Source organism: Lontra canadensis, unplaced genomic scaffold (assembly GCF_010015895.1).
Source record: "Lontra canadensis isolate GAN:19392208 unplaced genomic scaffold, GSC_riverotter_1.0 scaffold91, whole genome shotgun sequence".
Taxonomy (NCBI): domain Eukaryota; kingdom Metazoa; phylum Chordata; class Mammalia; order Carnivora; family Mustelidae; genus Lontra; species Lontra canadensis.
Window position 1 is genome coordinate 6,475,292 of NW_022631085.1, and position 20,940 is coordinate 6,496,231.

The following is a 20,940-nucleotide window of genomic DNA, read 5'->3' on the forward strand; positions in this document are numbered from 1 at the left end:
GCTCTGAGCAGAGTCGGCTGCCCCTTGTGTTTGATTCCGAAGTTACCAGTTGCCGGAGAACACAGTTGAAGGGGGAAGCAAGGCTATTTGGGAAGATGCTGGGTTCCCCAGGGGGCTTCCTAGACCCACTGACCTAAAGCAGGGGGAGCAGGGGTACCACGGCCCAGGCGGCCAGGCGCCTCGGAGGGCCTCTGCGTGACTCCCCCCCACCGTCCCCAGCGCCGCCCTCGGCCGCCACCCGCTGCGCTTTGCCCTGCAGGCAGGGCGCGTGGCCCGCCTGTGTCCCCGCCGCGCAGAGCCGCGCTGGGCGCTGAACGTGAAGCGCGCAGTGCTGAGCCTCCTACAGGGGCTCCCGGACGCTGGCGGCCCCCAGACCCTCGAAGAGGTGAGGCCGGGAGCCTGGAGGGGGGCGGGGGCGGAGTTGGGGGCTCACGGGGAGCTGACGGGGGTCCCGCTCGCTCAGATGGACGTCCTGGGCAGGTGTCCCACCACGTACCAGCCACAGGGTGCCCGACTGCGCAAGACCAAGGACTTGGCCCGCTGCTCCCTGCGCCGAGTGCGCTCCTTCCTGCGCTCCCAGGCCCTGCCGCGGGAGGAGGTAAGTGCCTCGGGGTCCTCCCACCCAGTCCCCCAGTCCCGCCTGCCTTCTCCTCCTCCCTCAACTCCCTCTCCTGCCCCATCTACACATCAGTCCCTCCCTTTCCCTTTCCTTCTTTCTCCTTTCCTCCAAACTTCTCCCTTCCGGCCCCATCTCCAGCTTCCCCCCCCCCCCCTCGCTCTCCCTTCTCCCTCTCCACTCTGCTCCTGCTGGCGGCCTGGATCCCCACTTCCTCTCCTCCCCTCCTGCCCACAGCTGCCTGCAGAGAATATGTCTTGTAAATAGTATGTTTCTAGGGAAGAAAAAGAGATGATCCTTGATACCCTTAAGTACTATTAGACAAAGTCTTGATATCTGGCCTCCACACAGGTGCCTGTTTCTGGGACCATCTTCCTTCCCCTGCACTCCCTCACCAGCCCCCTCCCCCCCCAATCAGGCTTTGCTTGGGCTACTGGTACTATGACCCAGGTTGGTTGGGGGTGGGTGCTGAGGTCCCCTGTTGAAGGCCCTGGTGTGCCCCACCTCACTCCCTCCTGCCCTCCAGGGGCCCCATTAGCCACCGGCTTCCTTCCCAGCCTGGGCCTCCCCTGAGCCCCTGCCTCTCCCCATCCCTGTGGTCCCGCAGGCTGGCCTGGCCTCCCGCCTCATCTGCCTCCAGAGTTTCCAGGCTGGTGTGCTGAGGGAGGCCTCCTGCACGGAGCTGGACACTGTGGGGCCCCTCTCGGAGAAGGCAAGTGCTGTGCAGATGCGGACCCTTAACTCGATCACCCTGCTGCGTGAGATGTCCCTGGAGCCAGATGTCACAGGTGACTAAGGGTGGACGTGAGGGCCCTCAGAGGAGTCTTGGGACCTCCCTTGGTGGAGGGGCTCAAGCAGGCCTAGGCTCTGTCTTGAACCGTTTCTGAAAATGGCTATCATCAGAAGAGTCAGGCTCTTTTTCTAGAAGTTTCTCCAGAAATTTCTGCCGGCTCAGAGGGCTCAGGCTTGGTCTTGACCTTCCCCCTGGGTTGTCTTCAGTGGAGTTAGAATCTTCTGGTTCCCTGCTTTTGTGGGGAACCTCCCCCACAAAACCTTCCATCTGATGACCTGACCATTTTTGGGGAGCAGGGGGCAAGCTGACTCACCTTTCCTGATTTTTCTGGGAAGTCTCTGCCAACATATAGCATTCCCTGGAGCCTGGCTCTCTCCTCCAGTTCTGCATGGGAAGAAAGAAGCAAGGTGTGCATCTGAGGGGAAAAGATAATTTTGCATGATTGAAAAACTGTTTCTCTGAATAATGAAAATGCTTCTAACTGCTGACACTTGGGAAGGATTTACTCAGGCCACGAGCTGTGCTGAGTGTTTCATGTGGATTATTTAATTTGTTTTTTATTGTGAGGGTACCATGAGGAAGGTGCTGTTATTAGTTGCATTTTCGAATAAGGAAACGGTGCCTCCAAGGGTAAGAGGACTTGTCTGAGGTCACCCGGCTAGTGAGAGGCAGAGCCGAGACTCAAAACCCCAGCTCCGTTCTGTAGCCCTGGACGGGAGCCCTTGTGCTTCTGAGCCCAGGCTCACTGCTCCACTGCAGGAGAGCCTGGCAGGTGGGGACAGAGCCCTGTGGTTTCCCAGCGCCTTCTCTGCCCCCATGGAACACGGGCTAAGAACCTGCCCCCTGAGCGCTCCCTCGGGCACTGTGCTAGCCGTGAGGGAGCAGCTAGTTGTGTCTAATCGTGTCTTCACTAGGATACGAGTGGTTTTATTTTGTTTTTAAAGGTATATTTATTTTTTATTGTTCCTTAAAGATTTTACATATTTATTTGACAGAGCCAGAGAGCCCAAGCAGGGTGGGGTGGGAGAGGGGAAAAGGGAGAAGGAGAAGCAGGCTCCCCACTGAACAGGGAGCCCGATGCGGGGCTCGATCACAGGACCCCTGGATCATGACTGGAGCCAAAGGCAAACTCTTAACCGACTGAGCCACCCAGGCGCCCCTAAAGAGTTACTTGTTTTGAGAGAGAGAAAGGGAGAGCAGGAGGGAGAGGGAGGGAGGGAGGGAGAACCTCATGTAGATTCCATGCGAGCGTAGAGCCCAATGCGGGGCTTGATCTCATCATCCTTAGATCATGACCTGAACTGAAACCAAGAGTTGGACATTCAACTGACTGAGCCACCCAGGTGCCGCATAAGTGGTTTTACTTTTATTTTTTATTTTTTAGTTAAAAAAATTTTAATTGGCCTGCTGTACAATTAATCCATTTAAAGTGTATAATTCGATGGCTTCTAGTATAGTCAGAGTCCTACCCCTACCATGGCTACCAACTTTGCAACATTTCCGTGACTCCACAAACAAATTTCGCACCCCCCCTGCCATCACCCCCGGGCAACCAGTCTGTCTGTCTGGATTTGCCCCATCAGGACATACCATGTGGATAGAATCATACGGTATGTAACCTTCTATCACTAGCTTCTTTCACTTAGTATGTTTCAAGGTTTGTTCACATTGTAGCAGATGTCTGACCTTTTTATTTCTGAAATAACATTTGATTGCATGGAGGGACTTCTCACGTTTTCTCTGTCCATCCCACGAGGGCTTTGGAGTTACCTTATTTGACTATCGCTCACAGATGGGTATAAAGGTGGTTTCCCATCTTTTGCTGGTAGCAACAGTGCTGCCATGATTTTCCTTGCGCATGTCCCCACCCCCACCTCCTTGTGCCCCTTGTCAGAATGCAGAAGGAAGCGTTAGTAGGGTTGGAGGTGGCTCTCAGGAGACATTCTTCTCATTCTGGCATTCCCCCATATGGTCATCTCCATCTAGTGCTTCCTATATCAGATCCAGATGATGGAGATGTGACTCCAAGCAGACTGTTGTACGAATGGGAGGAAACACCGTCTCAGGCTACGGTGGTCATGGTGGCCACATCAGTGAGGAAACTGTGTCTGGCTCAGACCACAAGCTTTGAGGTAAGTGCTTTCTCTAGCCCTAAACCAGAATTTGGCCTGGGTCCCTGGCACACCCTGTTCTTTTTTTGTCAAATCTTTTATGATCTACATGTTCAGGATCAGAGCTGCTATGTACATACAGTTGCACAGGTTGTGCACTGCACAGCTGTGCCTGGTTACACAAGCAAAAGAAGGGGAAGAGATCTAGCTGGTGTGTGCCCAACCTTGTGCCCCAGTACAGATAGGATGTGAGCAAAGAGGAGGCCTTTCTTTCCTCTCTCTGTATATGGACAAGTAGTACTGTTGGGCTCTCAGGCTGGCTTTCTGAATGGGGGAGGGATGTGGCTGAGTGACCACTTTGGACCACGAGTCTCAAGCAGAAGACATTGGAGTTGAGACCTGGGGTGGTCTCTTTGACATCTAGGGGGAAGGAGCTCTGAAAAGAGCTTGGAAAGACCAGAATCCAGAGCCTGAGCCCTGAGGACAGGTCTGGAGAGCAGGTCACCCAGCCTCCCTGGAGCTGGATGGTGAGGACCAGTGGGGTGGCTCCTGCAGGGTCTTACGGTCAGGATGATTTCTAGAATGTTCCAGCCCACATAGCGATCTTTCTCCCACCATCCTGCCCTTCACAGCACTGGGTGCCACCACCACTGACATTATGGAGAATTCCTCCATGGCCACGATTTCTGCCCCAATCGAGAGTTGCTGCTGACTTAGCGTGGGAGCCCTGGCCTCCCATGGAAGGCATGAGAGATACGGGGATTTTTCTGATTCAGGCCCCAGCGCCTGTGTGCTGAGAACAGAAAGGAGTGTTTTTCCTCTGGTCCTGTAACAGCCTGGGAGGGTTCCCCCATCCTTGCTTGTTTATTCTGGATAATACCCGTTTCACTGGCTGCTTACACAGGACCCAGGATTTGGGGAACCGAAATTGGTCACTTGGGACGGGCAGAGCTGGGCCTCTGTCCCCAGCTGTAGGCATGGTGCCGAGTGTTCCAGGCACACCGTTGCTTTCCAAAGCTCAGCCTTCCTGGCAGCATGGGGTGTGGGTGCTTCTCAGATACACCGATGCCCAGACCCCGGGCCCCGATACTCAGACCGGGCAGGTGTGGGCTGAGATCAGGCGTCTGGGTGCCTTGGGAGGTGTTGTGCAGAGGAGGGAGGTCACAATCTGATGTGCATTTTAACGCTCACGCGCAGGCTGGGGCTGGAGAATGGACCGAGGGCCAGGCAGGATGCCGGGAGCCCCCCTAGGAGGCTCTTGCTGTAACGCGGGGGGATGTGACATGAAGGACAATGGTCTGGGTGGGAGGTGGAGAGAGAAGGGTCAGATTCAGAAAGACCCTGAGAAAATATATAATATTTAACAATATATTGAATACGTAGGGAGACAATATTGTCTTTATTGACTACATATTAAATATGTGGTAGAAAATATTGAATAAGCAGACTGTATTACATATGAGCATATCGAATGCATAGTGCGCGTGCACACACACACGCGCGCACGCACACACACTATACGTTTTGTGTCTGTGTGGATATCTATCCTCGCTGTTTTGGGGGCCAGGTTCCCAGCTTGTCCATCCGGTGGGCCTCACCGGGGGCTTCTGTGGGAGTCAGAGAGCAGCCCATGGGAAAGGGGCCACCTGCCTCATGAGATGGTCCTCTAGGCCACCTGCCAGTAAGTGACCGTGCCAGCCGTCAAGCCAGGCGGCCTGCCCCCACAGTGGGGTTCTTACCTTGACGCGACTGGCCCCTTGGGCCAGATCATTCTTTACTGTGGGGGCCGTCCTGTGCATGGTAGGGTGTGAGCAGCACCCCCTTCCCCAGTTGTGAGCACCAAAATGTCTCCAGGTGCTGCCCAGTACCCCTCTTTGAGAATGGCCGCTTTACAGCCTCTGGGCTAACCGTCGTGCTGCTGGTCCTTGTGACCCGCTGGGAAGCCGCAGGACAGGCCTGCTTCCTCTCGTCTGGTCCCCAGAGCACGCTCTGACTCCCAGACTGGGCATTTCCCCCTGGCAGAGGTGACTCACGGCAAGGCATGCTGCGAGCCTGCCGCTCCCCCTCCGGGAGACTGGCAGCACCAGCCCCAGAGGGCACAGGTCGGCTGCTGTGTATTTATAGCTTGAGGAAGGAAGTACATTGTTCCCACTGGGGAGGTCCCCCGGGGTGGGGGTGAGTGGCTGAGACCTTGTTCCTGAAAATGGCTTTCCAGGGATGCCTCAGTGTGCAGCAAGCAGCTCCTTGCCACCCACCTACCCCACCCCCTGGAGGGGTGAGGGGGCCCCGCCTGGTTGCCGGGGGGACCGACATCCACAGCTTCAGCCTGGAATGCCCCTGCCCCTCTCCATTGTCGGTGGGCAGGAGACAAGATTGGCTTTCGGTTTGGAAACAAAACCGGGACTCTGTTCAATAGAGAGCAAATTCCCCAGACTGACCCTCTGAGGAGAGGCCCAGGAGCTTCGACGTGGGGGGCAGCGGGCTGCTGAGCCGTGAGCATCAGTCAGGGATGTGGGAGGAGGCCTGAACAGAGGCAGGGTGGGTCAGCTCCCCCCTACCACCGCCGGAGCTCCCCCTACCTACCGCCGAAGGGCGGTGGGACTCAGGGAGACAGCACGGCTCAGGGTTAGCATCCAGTATTCTAAGAATAGGGAGCCCAAATCATGGGTCTTTATTAAACACCAACTGTGTACAGCCAAGGGTAGACCATGGTGTATCAGAGCTGATGGTAGGAATTCTGCAGGCTGGTTGTCCCATGCAGACATTATGAGCGATTGAGTTAGAAATAAGTCCCGTTAGAAACAAAAGTAGTGAGTACTCAGAACCGTCGCTTGCCTGTGACCTCCACCCTCGAGGTCATTCGCGCCTGCTGTTGGCGCCTGTGGGAATAGGACGCCCCATGGCGCCTCCGCGCTGCTCTTCCCGAGTCTGCATCCCGTGCCGCCCGTGGACCGCTGGGGAGGGGCCGCAGCGGGGCTACTGGCACCGTGGAAGTCAGCAACTGCTACAAATCAGAGCTTTCCTTTCTCTTGTGATTTTTGGTTTTTGTTTGTTTTTACTCCTCCCACCCCCCCCGCCCGCCCACCAACCCGGAGGACACTGGTTAAGGCTGTGGGTTTAGGAGCTAAGTGGTCTGGGTTCACTTCTTAACTCAGTGCTGAGCCCCCTGGCCCCTGACTTAAGTGCTCAGAGAGTCGCAGATCTTCTCTGTTAAGTGGGGACGGTGACAGCTGCTCTGCATAGGGTGTTGTGAAGGTCAAACGGGATGATGCGTGCACATGGCCTAGAATGGTGCCTGGCACACAGCAGAGGCTCCGTTCAAGGTGACCGGTGCTGATGGTATTAGTGATGTGTGTTCTTGTTATTAGTGGATAGACTACTGTCTTCTCTCCCTGCTGAGGGGGGAAACCAGGACGAGCTGTTGAGATCCTTCTGGCCATGCCTGGCTCTGGAAAGCTCGTCTTGATGCCAACACTTGGAGCTGGAGGCCTCCCTGGAGGAGGCGGCGTGCTTGGCTAGGGACAACAGTGTCCATGCTAGCTGGAGGACTTAGAAGCATGGGTGGCTGAGCCCAGAGGATCTCGGGTGTTGCTGGGGAAAGGCAGCCACCAGCTGGAAGGAAAAGGGTCTGAGCCCTTCCAGAAGGCACGCAGCAGGCCTGGAATTGAGAGGCCCCAGGGTAGCTGCCCCGAGCTGGGGAGACACAGTCTTCAAGGCTGATAGCAGCCAGGGCCAGCCGTCACCTCCCCACCTCCCGCCCCAACAAGGAGCTGGCTTGGGTGTTCTGCACAGGGAAGGAAAGACAGCACTAAGAGTAGCCACCAGCTCTGCTAACAGAAGGCACGTTATGGGAATGCTGCCTGGACCCTGGGGGGCAGACGTGCTGGCAGGAGTCCGGGGGTGGGCTGAGCTGGCCAGTGAGGGGTCTGGTTTACAGCCTGTGTCTTGCTGAGCCAAGCTGTGTGCACGGAAACTGGGTCCCCACCACTCAGCACAGGAGGCTTGAGGCCAGACACGCTGCTCCCAGCCCCATTGGACCCCTGGGTGTCCAGGAGGTGGGGTGGGGGTGGGGGAAGGGCTCAGTCCTGGCCTTGGCCAAGCCTGGGGAAAGCGTGGGCGCTGCCAGCAGCCAGCCAGAACCAAACCATGTATCTCCTAAGATCTAAGCGGTGCGGGCTCTGAATATAGTCCTTTATTTCCTTGGGTGTGTTTGGACCTTAAGGGACTGTGCTCGTCAGGCCTGCCCACAAGAGAGAGAACCGGCAACATCGTCCTTAGCCATCTCTGCTCGGAATTCTGAAAAACGTTCTTGTATTTCTTTTTCTCAATTATGTGTTTCTTTCATTACAAATACTAGAAATATTGCTATCTCACTATACAAAATCTGCTAAGACTCCTTGTAATAACTAGATATGGTCACAGTGAACACTTAACGATTTTATTAGAGCATAAAGCCCACAAATGTGGATATCATGTCTGTTTTTCTCCCCACCGTGTCCCTAGCTCCTAGTGCAGGGCCTGGCACACAGTAGGCGCCCAATAAATGCTTGTTAAAGAGTAAAAATGGGCCAGCCTGTGTGCCAAGGATTCCATGGAGAAAAGCCCAGACACGTAGCCTCATTTCATTGGGTCTCAGGACACCTCGGGCGGAAGATGATGCTAATGCCTTTCCCACTTTCTCTGCAGTCCTGCACGAAGGCAGGGGAATGGCTGAGATGACCCTGGTGTCCCCTCCTGCCCCCCAGGTTGCCTGGTTTCTTACTCTGCCCCTCCCTCTGATTCCCAGGCTGCAGAACTGTTCTCGACGCTGGTGTCCGAGCTCCAGGGCCTCTCCCCAGACGAGCTGAGGATACTCTGGAGACAGTCTTCCTTTAAATGCCGGGACAACTGGTAAGGACCTTTCTGCGGGGACGAGGGGGACCAGGAGCTGGCTGGCATTCCGGGGGATGGGGGTGGGGCTGGCTGGTCTTGATACTGTCCCAGGTCCCCATGGAGGCATGGACGGTGATATCTCCTCCCCTCTCATCCCTGGGATATTGACTTGTCCTTCAGTCTGGGGATGGCTGCCAAGAAGGTGATTAAGCAGGGAGCTTGGAGGTTCCCACGGGCCGGGCCCTCTTGGGACTGAAGCTGAAAGGCCTGGCAGGATAAATACAGGCTTTGTTCTCTCCCCAGACTGGGACCCTCTTGGCTCGAGCTGGAATTAGCATTCCAATGTGCCTTGGGTCCCCCTCTGCCTGTGGGTTGGGGGAGCCGGCCAGGCTAGGATCCCACCACCTCGACCCTCCTGATGTGGGGCCTGCAAGGGGGTGTGTAGAGACCCTGGGGCCAAGTGGGATCTCTGAGGAGCTCCCTGAGCTCAGGGCTGTGCAGGGTAGGAGGAAGCTTGGGGCTCCTTCCCGAAGTCCAGCCGCTCTCCAGGCCCCTAGATCCAGACGTCTGGGACTTTCTCAAAGGCTATCGAGAAGATCTCAAAAGTCTTATCAGCTACAAAATATGAAAGGGGGGAACCCTGTAAAGTCAGCATTGCCAAGTGTCTAACCGAATGACTGCAAAACGGAATGGCAAAGTCACCTTCTGAAACCCTCTCTCTGTATTCTCGCATTTTACTTTTTCAAACATTATTTATTTGAAAGAGAGGGGGTGTGTGGGGTAGGGGGAGGTGCAGAAGGAGAGGGAGAGAGAGAATCTCAAGCAGGCTCCACGCTGAGCACAGAGCCCAATGCAGGGGCTTGATCTCATGACCCCAAGATCATGATCTGAGCTGAAATCAAAACTTGAACATTTAGCTGACAGAGCCTCCCAGGCGCCCCCGTATTCTCTGATTTAACCCCCGCAAGGACCCCATGGGCTAGGTGGCTTTATTCTGTTTCCTGCTTTACATGTGCAGAAGGAAGCCAAGGCTTCCTTCTGGCCCAGAGTCACACAGCCAAGATGAGATTTGAACCTAAGCGGTCTGGGCTTCTCCATCTGGTATCCATGGGCTTAAATAGAAGTGATGTCTGACTTAGGCACGTTTTAATGTTGTCTGATGTAGGCAAGGGCCTGGAGACTTTGGGAGGAACTGCCTCTTTCCCCGGTAACATATAACGGGCCTGCTACTCTGGATTTTCCTACAAGCCCGTGTCTCCCTGGTCCACGTAGATGCTGGGAGTCAGGGAGGTGGGAGACCCATCCCAAATCTAGGAGTTTCTGAGAGGACAGATCCTTTTGGAGGTCTCCTCCACATGGGACCAGAGCATGGTTCTCCAGGGCCCAAATCTGTAGGGAAAAGAGGAGTGTGAAGGTGGGAGGTGGGAAGAACAGGTAGGACGTTACTCGGACAAAGTGACCTCTGTGTTTCCAAGGGCTCCTGGGCACGGCGGGGCAGGTTCATTCATCAGCATCCCCATTTTCCAGATGAGCAAACTGAGGCCAGGGACCATTTATAGGCAGAGGGTGGCTCGGCATGTTGGGGTGGGGCGTCTGGTCCTCTCCAGTCACTGGCGTCACTCATCAGGGGGTGGGTGGCCCGGTCTGCCTGTGTGTGCCCTGCTGGCTCCTACTGCGTCCTGTTTCTGCTGTGCCCCCGGGGACCGTCCTCTCCTTCAGTCGCATCCCTACTCAGAGCCACCATTGCATAAAAGTTAAAAACCTTTTCTGAGCTTCTGAACCTTTCTGCAATCTACAAAAAGAAAAGAAGAGTCTTGATGTTGACCTTGGGGAGAAAGCACCTCCTGGCTTTTGATTCCTGTTTGACGGCAGGGGTGCCGGCCCCTCCCTGGTGACCGTGGCAAGCCTTTTAGCAGAAGAGTGGGCAGGGCTCGTCTTGCCGGAAGCCACTCTCTCCTGGGGGCGAGGGTGGGGGCAGACCTGCCAGGGTTTGGAATGAGCTGCACTTGTCCCTGTAGACCCTAAAAGCTAGGGTCCCCGCCCTAGCTCAGGGCTGTGTGGGTGTGTGATCCTGGACACATGTCAGGGTTTGTGATCCTGGACACATGTGCGTGTGTGATCCTGGACACATGTCCGTCGCCCTTCCTGGAGCCTCAAAGCATTCCCGGGATGCCCAGAGGAGGCCTGGAAGGTGCTCTGCAGGTGGAGGCCACCTCCGTGACCTCCCTAGGCATCTCTTGTAGGCAGCCACTGGTGGACGCCCTGCCCTCCTGCGGCACCGAGCCCTGTGTGGGCCTCATGAAGGACCTCATCGTGTCGGGGGAGGTGGAGGCGGACGAGATGGAGGCGTGGCTCTGGTCGCTGGCCTTTGTCCCGCAGCCCACAGATGCCATGGTCCACACGCTGCTGGTGAGCACCCCACCCCACCCCCCGACCCAGCCCCCTGTTCTCCTTCCCCCACTTGGCTGCTGAAAGGATGCTGGGGGTGACCCGCTTCTGTCAGGCCTTCGTGTCAGACCCTCGTGGTACTGGTGGGGACAGAACAGAGAGATCTTGGGTTTGAGTCTCAACAGTGTTCTGCCCGCTAGGTGATTCTGAGCAGGTGACCTAACCTCTCTGAGCCCGTTTTTCTGATCTGGAAGAGGGGGATGGAACAAGTACTTTACTCCTGGGCTGGGGTTCAGAGACAGGATGATGCATGTAAATTCGTTCTCCCAGAGTCCGGCACCGCATCTGAGCACTTTAAAATGAGAGCCACTCTTGTTATTGTAAACACATAAGTCTACTGAGTCTTGAAACCAAGAAATGTGTGTGAAGTCAAGGCCGAGGGTGTGTTAACAACCTGGAGGTCTTAGTGAACCCTGATGATGCCTCTGGGAGGTAGGTGCTTGGATGGTGCCCCTATGGCAGGAAACTGAGGCCCCCCCGCTGCTCCCCTCTTCTCCATGGGGTGTGTCCTCGCTTGCCCTAGGGGCACCATCTCTTGTCGCCCCTCACCCTGCTGTGCCAGGCAGGTCGTGGGTGAGGATTCAGAGGACACCAGCAGGGAGCAGGGGTGATCCAGATTTGGACCCCAGCTTTGTCCCTTACCGCGATGACCTCCAACCAGGCACTGAACTTTTCTGTGCCTCAGTTTCTCCATCGTGTGGTGGGGGCAACGGGTGGGGAGACTCTGTCGATTAAGGAGTTGTGATGTGTCCCAAGTGTCTTGCACGCGGCAGGGGTCACTACTGTGACCCCTTGTCAAGGAGACACAGTGAGCAGAGCCGGCAGGGTCCATCTGCTCACAGAGCCCAATATCTTCACCCCCTGCCTCACCTGTCCTCCAGGCCAGAGCTGGCATCTCTCTGGATGGGTTTGTTTGTTCTCTTGTCCGGTCCACAAGGACGCATGCGTGCCAGGCCTGTGCTGGGGGTGCAGGCTCGCTTGTTGCAGCCTGGAAGGGGTGGGGAGAGGATGGGGAGAGGGGCCAGGGAAAAGAGGGAGGGGGTTAGAGAAGGGTGGAGGAGGGAGATGGGAGGCAGGCAGGAGAGTATTTTAATATACTTTTTATTGTGGAATAACTTTTTGTGTTCTGAAGAGTTGCAAAGCTAGTACGGAGTTTCTGTGTATCTGTGGCTCAGGGTCCCCCAGTGTTAAGGTCCGCCGTCACCAGGGTGTCATTGTCTCATCCGAGAAATTGACATTTGTATGTTGTTATTAACCAAACTCCAGCAGTTCAGATCCCACTGCTTGCCCCACAGACTCCGTCTGTGGCACGGTCCCAACCAGGGCTCCCCACTGCAGGGAGGGGGTGTGTTTTAAATTACGCATTAAACCACACAATCAGGAGACGGCGCCCAGGCGTCCTGCTTGATGGTTTTACACCGGCGTACCCTCTCCTAGAAGATGGGAGGACATTTCCTGCTTCTCCCCACCCACTTCTCATGCCCCTCCCCATCCGTGACGCACAGGTCGCAGGGATGCTGACCTTTCTGGCCATCACTCAGTTTTGCCTGCTCTTGACCGTCATACCGTGAGCTCATGTGCACCTGAAGTGTGGCTTCTTTCTCCCGCATCCTCTGTCAGAGTCGTCCGTGCTCTGCGCGCATGTGCATGTGTGTGCGTGCACGTGCATCCCCATGCAGATGCATGCGCGTGCATGTGCGCGCGCATGTGCAGACTCTGTTCCATTGCTGACCCGCATTCAGGCTCTTTGCCGTTTCTTCTCCAAATGGTGTCCCTTGAAGAATGGGAGTTAGAAGTTCCTGGTTTGGGAAATCCAGCCTGGCGGTCCTTCTGAGCTCCCCAGGGTGCTGTCACTACTACTATTACTACTACTACTACTACTACTACTACTTCTTCTTTCTTCTTTCTTCTTTCTTCTTTCTTCTCCTCCTCCTTCTCCTCCTCCTCCTCCTTCTTCTCCTCCTCCTCCTTCTTCTCCTCCTCCTCCTCCTTCTCCTCCTCCTCCTCCTTCTCCTCCTTCTTCTTTGTTTCCTACTAGTTTTGTGGTTTGGCGTCTTGGAGAGTGTTGTTTTGGGACAAAAGGAGTGAGTATTCAAGTCGCATTGGAAAAGGGAAATCGGTTGTGAAGGAAGCCTGGCAGTTTGGGGCAGACCCCCAGGACGGCCATCCACGCGGGATCATTCCTGTCTGGGCTTCTCCGGGAGCCTTGGCCTGAGCTGGCCTGGCTGTCCGAGTCCTGCGACGAGTGGAGTGGCTGCAGCCACCCGGCCTTCCCCATGGCGTTCTACCATTTCTCCCTACCGTCTCTCCAGTTCCATCTGGGTCTGGGTGCCGGGAGGGCCCGAGTCCACCCCACCTCCCCTCCGCAGCCTTGCTGGAGCAGAACCTCTGGCCAGCGGGAACCCTCCTCCCACGTGCTCGAGTGGCTTCTCTCCACTTTTCATAACCCCTGCGCTCTCTCCGCGGTATACAGAATCGGGAGGGTTTGTCTTCACTTGCCCGATCTACACTCACGGTGGACGCACTTTTCCAGGCCGCACATCCCCTTCCTTTCACAAAGAAAACATGCACATGGAGACTCCCATACCCCAAGGACACTCCCCTGAGGCCACAGGGGGCCACACCCCCACACACTGAAACATATGGAGACATACCCACCAAGATGCACGCACACATACCTGAACATGTAGATGTCCACACCCAGATGCATCATATATGTGCATTCCATCATATATGTCCATATATGATTCCACGCCTGGAATCATAGGGACAAGTGGGGACAGCCACCCGCACCTGGCTACACACGTGCCTCCCAGGATACACTGGGACGGGTACATATACACATCAAGACACGCATGTATATACACAAGGCACACACTGATGTTGGCCCATGTGCACACACATGCACTGGGACACACTCAAGCACGTGCAGCTACATGCATGGGGACACGCGCCCCAGGATAGACGTGTGTGCTGGAGGACACGTGCACACCCATACAAGAACACACACGTTCGCTCATACCGCCCAGATGAGCTCACACGGGCAGAAGTAATAGAGACTTAATTCCCCATTCTGGTCCTGCAACGCGTGTCTGCTGCTGGGCTTCCGTACGCTGGCTGTGCGTGTGCACCTGCCGTGTGGCCGCTGCCCCCCTCCAACCCCGCATGCCGGACCTGAGCTCTTCTTGGCCCCGCAGCGCTGGAGAGCACGTGGTGGGAGCATTTACACCCCAGAAACTGGCAAGCGCTCCACGCTAGGGCTGGCATTTTCCCCAGGGTGGGGGGCGGCGGGTTGGTTGTTAACAATTTACCCTAATGTCTCTGGCCACTCCACCGTGTCCTGCTCTGAGGACGTCCCCGCCAGCGCCTCGCTCCTCCCACCTGGTGACCACACCCAGGGATTCTCAACTACGGCACTGTGGATGGTGGGGGTGGGCCTTTCTTCATTGTGGGGGTCGCCCTGCGTAGTAGAGGGCCTCTGGCAATAGCCCAGGTCTTTGCCTGCTGGACACCGACAAGCCTGCTTCTCAGGTGTGACAGCCAAAACCGTCCTCAGACATGGCCGAGGGCCCTGCCCCGGTCAGCCCAATGGCGTGGTCTTCCCTCCTTGATATACGGGGCTACCTGGGTGCTTTAGGAAGGACACTTGTGGACAAGTCCCCTCTCGGAGCAGCCTCTTCAGATTCTCAGGGGGGCCAGGCCTCTGTCTTTTCAGGAATCCGTGGGCAGCCAGGGTGGGGGCTCAGCTCTATGTGGGGAGACCTGGGAAGGGCCACCTCACCAGCCTTCTGGGCTTGGGTGGGGGCCGGTTTCTGTCCCCAGCCTCTTCTGCAGACCTCGGGGACCAGCCCCAGTGCCCTCCTTGGTGTCTCGGCCCTGACGCACAACCTCTGTGCCTCCCTGGATGGGCCCTGTGGACACCTGCCTGGTGTCAGCTCCCTCGTGAGGATGCTGGAAGAGGCCTTGGGGGCCAACTGCACCTTCCGGGAGCCATCAGACCCTGAGCAGGTGAGGACAGGCAGAATCCTGGGCACAGCCCCTTGGTGGGGCCCAAGCCATGCAGGGGAGCCTAAGGCTGTGTGGGTGGGTGGGCTGAGCTCCCCCACCAGGCCTCAAGGCCCCAACGCCATCTCTTTCCAGCTCCAGCTTGTGCTGAAGGCGATTGGCAATGCGGGCCTGGCGGCCACGGCTCTCACCCCAACACTAAGTACCTACGCATCTCAGAGGGACTGCCCCCCTGAGGTCCGCCTGGGGGCCATCCAGGCCTTCCGGAGGGTCCCCTGCTCTGCAGATGTGAGCTCCTGCTTGTCATCGGCTAGGGTGACGATGGGGCAACTGTGGGTCTTGAACCACCATTGGCCAGTTCACCTCTTTATGTGGTCATTCATTCATCACATGTTTACTGAGCACCTACTATGTGCTGGGCCCTGGTGTGAATGAGAACCCGTGTCTCTGTTCTCACAAATCCTGTGTCTGGTGGGAGGCACATACTTGTCCAATAAGCACACAGATAAGCATATGATTGCAAACCACAGAGAAGCCATCCCTGCAAACCCTCTCGTTCAGGGGGTGGTGAGCTCTGGACCGCAGGCCCCTCCTTGTTTGTTGCCTGTTTTGTACACAGTGCTTTGCTGGAATGCGGCTGTGCCTGCTCTCTGTGTGTTGTCTGTGCTGCTGTGGAGTTGAGCAGTGGCAGGAGAGACGGTATGGCCCGCAAAGCCAGAAAAATTTACCATCTGTCCCTTTGCCAAAAGGTTTGCTGGCCCCTTTGAGAAGGGAGCCACTAGCCAAAGTCCTTACAGTGACCTAGCAAGGTCTATGTGCTCTGACCACAGGCCCGCTTAGCACCTTGTGGGTTCATCTCCTCCTTCCCTCGCCCCCCACTGCTTCCAGACACGCCAAGCTGCCTGTTGTTCCTCAGATACTCCAGGCCCACTTTTGCCACAGGCCCTTTGCATGTGCTGTTTCCCCTTCCCTTGGAAATCCCCAGGCTTCCCTTCTTCACCTCCTGTAGGTCTTTGTTTAAAAACCACTTTCACCGTGGGGTCTTTCTTGGCTCTTTCACCTGAAATTGCTTCCCCATTTAATTTTTCCCTTTTTAGTACTTAGCACCTAATGTGTTCTATACTTTGCAACTTAACCTTGTTTGCTGTCTGTCTTCCTGCACTAGAATGTAAGCTTCGGGTGGCTTCCATCATCTAGCACTGTGCTGGGCTAATAGTAGGTGCTCAGTAAATATTTCTGCAAGAGTAGATGGGTGGACGGTTGTGCTGGGAGGACTGGGGGAGGATGGGCTTAGCAGTGACCCTACCACTGGCTACAGCTGGCCCACAGATGAGCGTGTCAGGGAGGCCTCCTGCAGTGAGTACTTTGTGACTTTGTGTGAGCTAGGACAGGGCAGCAGGGCCACCGCCCCCCCCCCCCCACCGCCCCCAGAGCCAGAACAGCTTGAGGGACATTGTGCTACTGGGTGGAGGCGGATGGAGGTGGACGGGCCCCAGGTGATGGCCTTTGCTCTGCCCAAGCCAGCGAACTGCACTCTCCCATCTATACCAAAACCCTGAGGAGGATGCCGAGATCCGCATCAATGCCTACCTGGCCCTGATGAGATGCCCTGGCGAGGCCGTGTTTGCGCAGGTGCGGCGGACCCAGGCAGCCGAGCAGTCCACCCAGGGTGAGCAGGGCAGCTGGGAGAGGGGGTGCTGGGGCCGGCCCAGAGCTTCCTGGAGGGTGCTCTTAACCCCTTCCTGCTCTCCTTTTCTTGCCACCCCACCTGACCAACTGGCCTGGCATACCCCTGCCTCATACGTATGGCAATGGGATAAACTTGCACGCATCCCTTTTCCTCTCTGGTCCTCCATTTCCTTATCTGTAAAAAGAGATGGAAGTCAGTGGCTTCCCTTGTAGCTCTGGCCAGTTCGTGACCTAGTACCTGGAAGGGACACTCGAGACAGAGGAGGGATGGCATCTACAAATCTCAGATCCCTTCTGGGGTCAGAGAGGTTCCTTTAAACAGGGGTCTCTGGCCACAGTTCCTAAACCTAAAAGTGAAACTTCAAAAAATAAGTTCAGCTGATTTTCAACAAATCTCTCCCTGATGGATAGTGAGTTGAGTGCCTGGAGCCCAACAGCGTGGATTCCAATCCCAGCTCAGCCACTTCCTACCTGCGTGCCTTTGGACAAGTTACGAAGCCTTTCTGAGCCTCTGTTTCTGTATCTGTGAAGTAGGGATGATCACAGTACCTTCCTCTTTGAGGGAGCATAAACTGTGTTAATACACAAAGACCTTTAGAACATTTTAAGGGCTGTGTGTGTGCGCGCGTGTGTGTGTGTGTGACTGTTTAGAGTTTCAAAGCGCACAGGAAAGTAGAAGTGGCAAACTAAAACCTACCTGCTTCTTCCCCGGGCCCTCTAGTCCCACTGCCTGAACGCATTCACGGTGAACAGTTCTTTTCTATATCCCAGCAGAACTCGGAGCGCACAGATGAGCCTGTCCGTGGATCTCCCAAACACCAGCACCTCAGGATCATGTTTTATAGGCTGTTGTGCCTTTGCTTTTTGCCTTTGGCATTTCTGGGGGCTCCTTCCACATCAGGACATGTGGTCTCTTATCTCCTGTTGCATGATATCCTACTAGGAGCTTACACCATATTCCCCTTGACCTGTCCTCACTGATGGGCATTTCGGTCATTTCTGGGCTTTTGTCACAAGAAACAACCAGCAAATTGAACCTCTCCATGCATCCACCTTTGGGACCTTGTGCTAATCTAGCCGTAGGATACTTTTCCAGAGGGCAGATGGCTGGGTTATGGGGCATACACATTTAAAAGTCTGTGATACTGCTGAATTACCTTCTAAAGAAACCGTACCCCCCCCAAAGGGAAAAGAAACGGTACTGCTAGAAGATACAACTGTTCGTTGGCAGTTTCAAGGATGGGGTGAGATGTGTGAGGGATGGGAGGCCACTGGGCCAAGCCCCATCACCTGGGGATCAGCCAAAGTGCTCAGCTTCAGTGGAGGCCCTGGGGCACCAGGCCTATGTGTGCTGCCCAGTGAGAACAAAAGCCTGATTCCATTCTCTTCCTTGATGGATTGTTCTAGAAGCTCCCTCTTGGGCCTTCTGAGAGCCTGAGACAACCAAGAGGATTCAGGGTTCCCAGTTAAACTCTAGTATCCCTAACTGGACTCTCCCATTGATGCTGTCATTTGACTTTTACTCCTCCAGAGAGCCTGAGAGAGAGGACCCCCATCACAAATTGCTTATCACACCTTTGCCAAGCCTGAAAGACATTCTGTTCTTTGGGCCCAGGCTTCCTCTTGACTCGTCTGCACCAACAGCCCTGGGAGATGGGTGGTTACTACATTTCACAAATGAGGAAACTAAGCCTCAGAGAGGGAGAGTAACCAGCCTGAGGTCACACAGCTCCTGAGTGGTGGAACCGAGATTCAGACTTGGGTCTGACTGTCAAGCTAGAGCTTTCCCCACAATGCCTCCTTCTCCCTTCAGGAGGGGCATGTCCCAGGGCTGTGCACAGGCTAGATTTCCACGTTCCATTAAGGCCCAGCTGTTTGCCAGTATTTCTGGAAAGAAAATGTGGATACCCTGGCATGAGGACATAGTAGAACTCGGGATCGGGGTTCAGGGGGCTCTTTTCTCTGGGCTATGTCAGTTCCAGATTCATCCTTCCCCTCCTCCCTCCTCTTCCTTCCCCTGCCTGCTGGCTGTGACCCGACTCCAGTGGGTTCCTTTGTGTGGAGTCACCTGACACAGCTGCTGGAGACCGGCGACCCCCTGAAGCGAGCTCTCCAGGACGCCCTCCCCGAGGACATCCTGAGCCGGGAGTTCCAGCCAGAGGCCTGGAAACACTCGTCCTATTCTGATGTCACCTTCCGCTCTGGTATGGCCATCCTGGGCAGGTGCGGTCCTGCTCTGGGGCCACAAAGCCCTGGGGACCCAGGAGCTCTAAACCTTTGAGGACACGTGGCTCAAGGATGTTCGTTCCCTAGTGTCATCTGTTTCTGTGTAAATCGGCATTGATTCTGTGGTGCGCCTGCGAGTTGGAGAACTTTCTCCCCGGTGTTACAAGGAGATTAGCTCCACGCTGGGGCTGTCACCTCCTTATCACAATGACACAGAGCGTCCAGAAGGAAACCCCATTCTAGCCCAGGCACCCAGACTACTTCAGCCACTCTGGAGGTCTGGGGGTGGAGGGTGGGGTGCCCTGGCTGTGCCCTCTCTCTGCCTGTGAGCAGGGGTTGACCCTTCCGGCCTTTCCTGGGCTCTTGATGAGGCCTAAGGCTGAGACACGTGTCCTGCTGGAGAGGACACACCCCGTCTTTCCCTTTCCCAGGCTATCGCCCCTCAGTGGCCAGACCCTGCTCTGTGAGGGGCAGGAGTGGACTGACCCTCTCTCCCTCTCTCTTCCTAGTGTCTGGCAGCCTGGGAGCCAACCTGGAGAGGACCATTCTCTTTTCTCCAGCCTCCTTCCTCCCCCGCTCTGCCACGACCAACCTGACCATCCACGTTCTAGGTCATGCCTTCAACCTCCTGGAGGTACGAGGGGGCCTGCTGTGGTCTCTTGGGGCCTCTTCTAGATTTGGGGCCAGAAACAATCGCATCCCCCCTTCTTTCCACGGATGACCTCTTCACTGTATGGATCGACTGCTCTGCCTTGTGCCTGTTCTCCCGGTCAGTCGGCCGTGCACCCAGCCACCCGTACAGCTGTATATCTGTCTACCTTCGTGCATCAACCATCTACCCCTGTCATCCATCCATTCATGTAGCCTCCCATCCATTTCCCTGTCAAGCTCTCACCCCTGCATTCTCTAGTCATACACACACACACACACACACACACACACACACACACACAGTTATGTACCCACACACTCATCTGTCTGTATACCCACCCCTATATACATCTGTATATCTGTCCATCCATCTTCCCGTCCATCCTCCCAACCATCCATTCATCCATCCATCCATCTCTCCATCCATCTATCCTTCCTTCCTTCCTTCCTTCCTTCCTTCCTTCCTTCCTCCTCTATCTGTTCATTAATATGCAATTATACCCCTCTCTCCATCTACGCTCTTCCCCATCCATCTATCCATCGACATATCCACACTTATCCACCCACCCACTTGCCATCCATTGCACAATTACCTGTTTTCTAACCTGACATAAACCAGGTGCTGTGCTAGGCTCTCAGAATCTGACAGTCAACAAGAGAGACGTGATCCTTGCCCAGAGAGGTGGGCAGATAAAAAATGAGTAAACACATTGATAAAACAATGGCAACTCTAAGTACTGTGTACGAAGGTGAGGTTTGAGCTGCGACCTGAAGAAGGAGCGTGAGCAACCTGGTGAAGAGCTGGGGTAAGAGCCTTCCAGGCAGGGGCACCAGTATGTGCAAAGGTCCTGGGACGAGAAAGGACTTGATGTGTCAGAGGAGCGGAAGTAGACCAGGGAGTGAGGAGAAGTAAGATGGGAGGGCAGAGAGGACCAGGGCCACGGCATCGAAGGGTTTTAAGCTGGAGAGGGATGTGACATGATTGGAACATTCTGGCAGTCATGTGGAGAATGGATTATGGGGTGTAGCAACAAAAGAAGCAGTGTCTCTGAGGTCCTATATCCAGCAAACTTGAGCATACTGGATTACCTTGGTGCGCTTTCATCTCCTTCCCCCAGGCCCCTGAGGCTTGTCCAAGGGAGTGTGCTCTGTGCCTTCTCCCGACCTCTTCTAATGTATGGAGAACAGAGAGCTTGTCCAGACATGATCAGCTAGGGGTGTGGGCTTAGATCTGCCAATGGCTGGCCCTCTGGTGTTTTCTGTACAGATGCTCTTGGAGATAACTCCTTCCTCTGAGAGCCCAGCACAGAATTTCTGGGTCACACTCATGCTGTCGTCTGTGTGTCTCCCTTGCAAGATTCTGAGCTCTCTGAGAGCACGGACCCATGTCTCCTTCTCTAGGCACGCTGAAGGCCTGGTTGGTGGGTCATGCTGTGTTGATTTGACCGGGCCATGGGATCCTGACATGTTTAGTCCCACAGAATTGTGGGTGTTTCTGTGGGAGTGTTTCTGGGTAAATTCAACATTTT

General features: G+C 55.4%; 1 protein-coding gene across 1 annotated transcript in view; it reads left to right on the forward strand.

The window, feature by feature from the left end:
* LOC116854440 overlaps positions 1-20,940 on the forward strand; it is a 122,040-nt gene that overhangs the window by 7,202 nt on the left and 93,898 nt on the right. Inside the window, 11 exon segments of the mRNA XM_032836300.1 lie at positions 220-385; positions 464-598; positions 1,224-1,404; positions 3,396-3,541; positions 8,307-8,410; positions 10,636-10,801; positions 14,663-14,848; positions 14,981-15,133; positions 16,370-16,514; positions 18,580-18,738; positions 19,270-19,394. Coding sequence (XP_032692191.1) covers positions 220-385; positions 464-598; positions 1,224-1,404; positions 3,396-3,541; positions 8,307-8,410; positions 10,636-10,801; positions 14,663-14,848; positions 14,981-15,133; positions 16,370-16,514; positions 18,580-18,738; positions 19,270-19,394 — 1,666 coding nt within the window.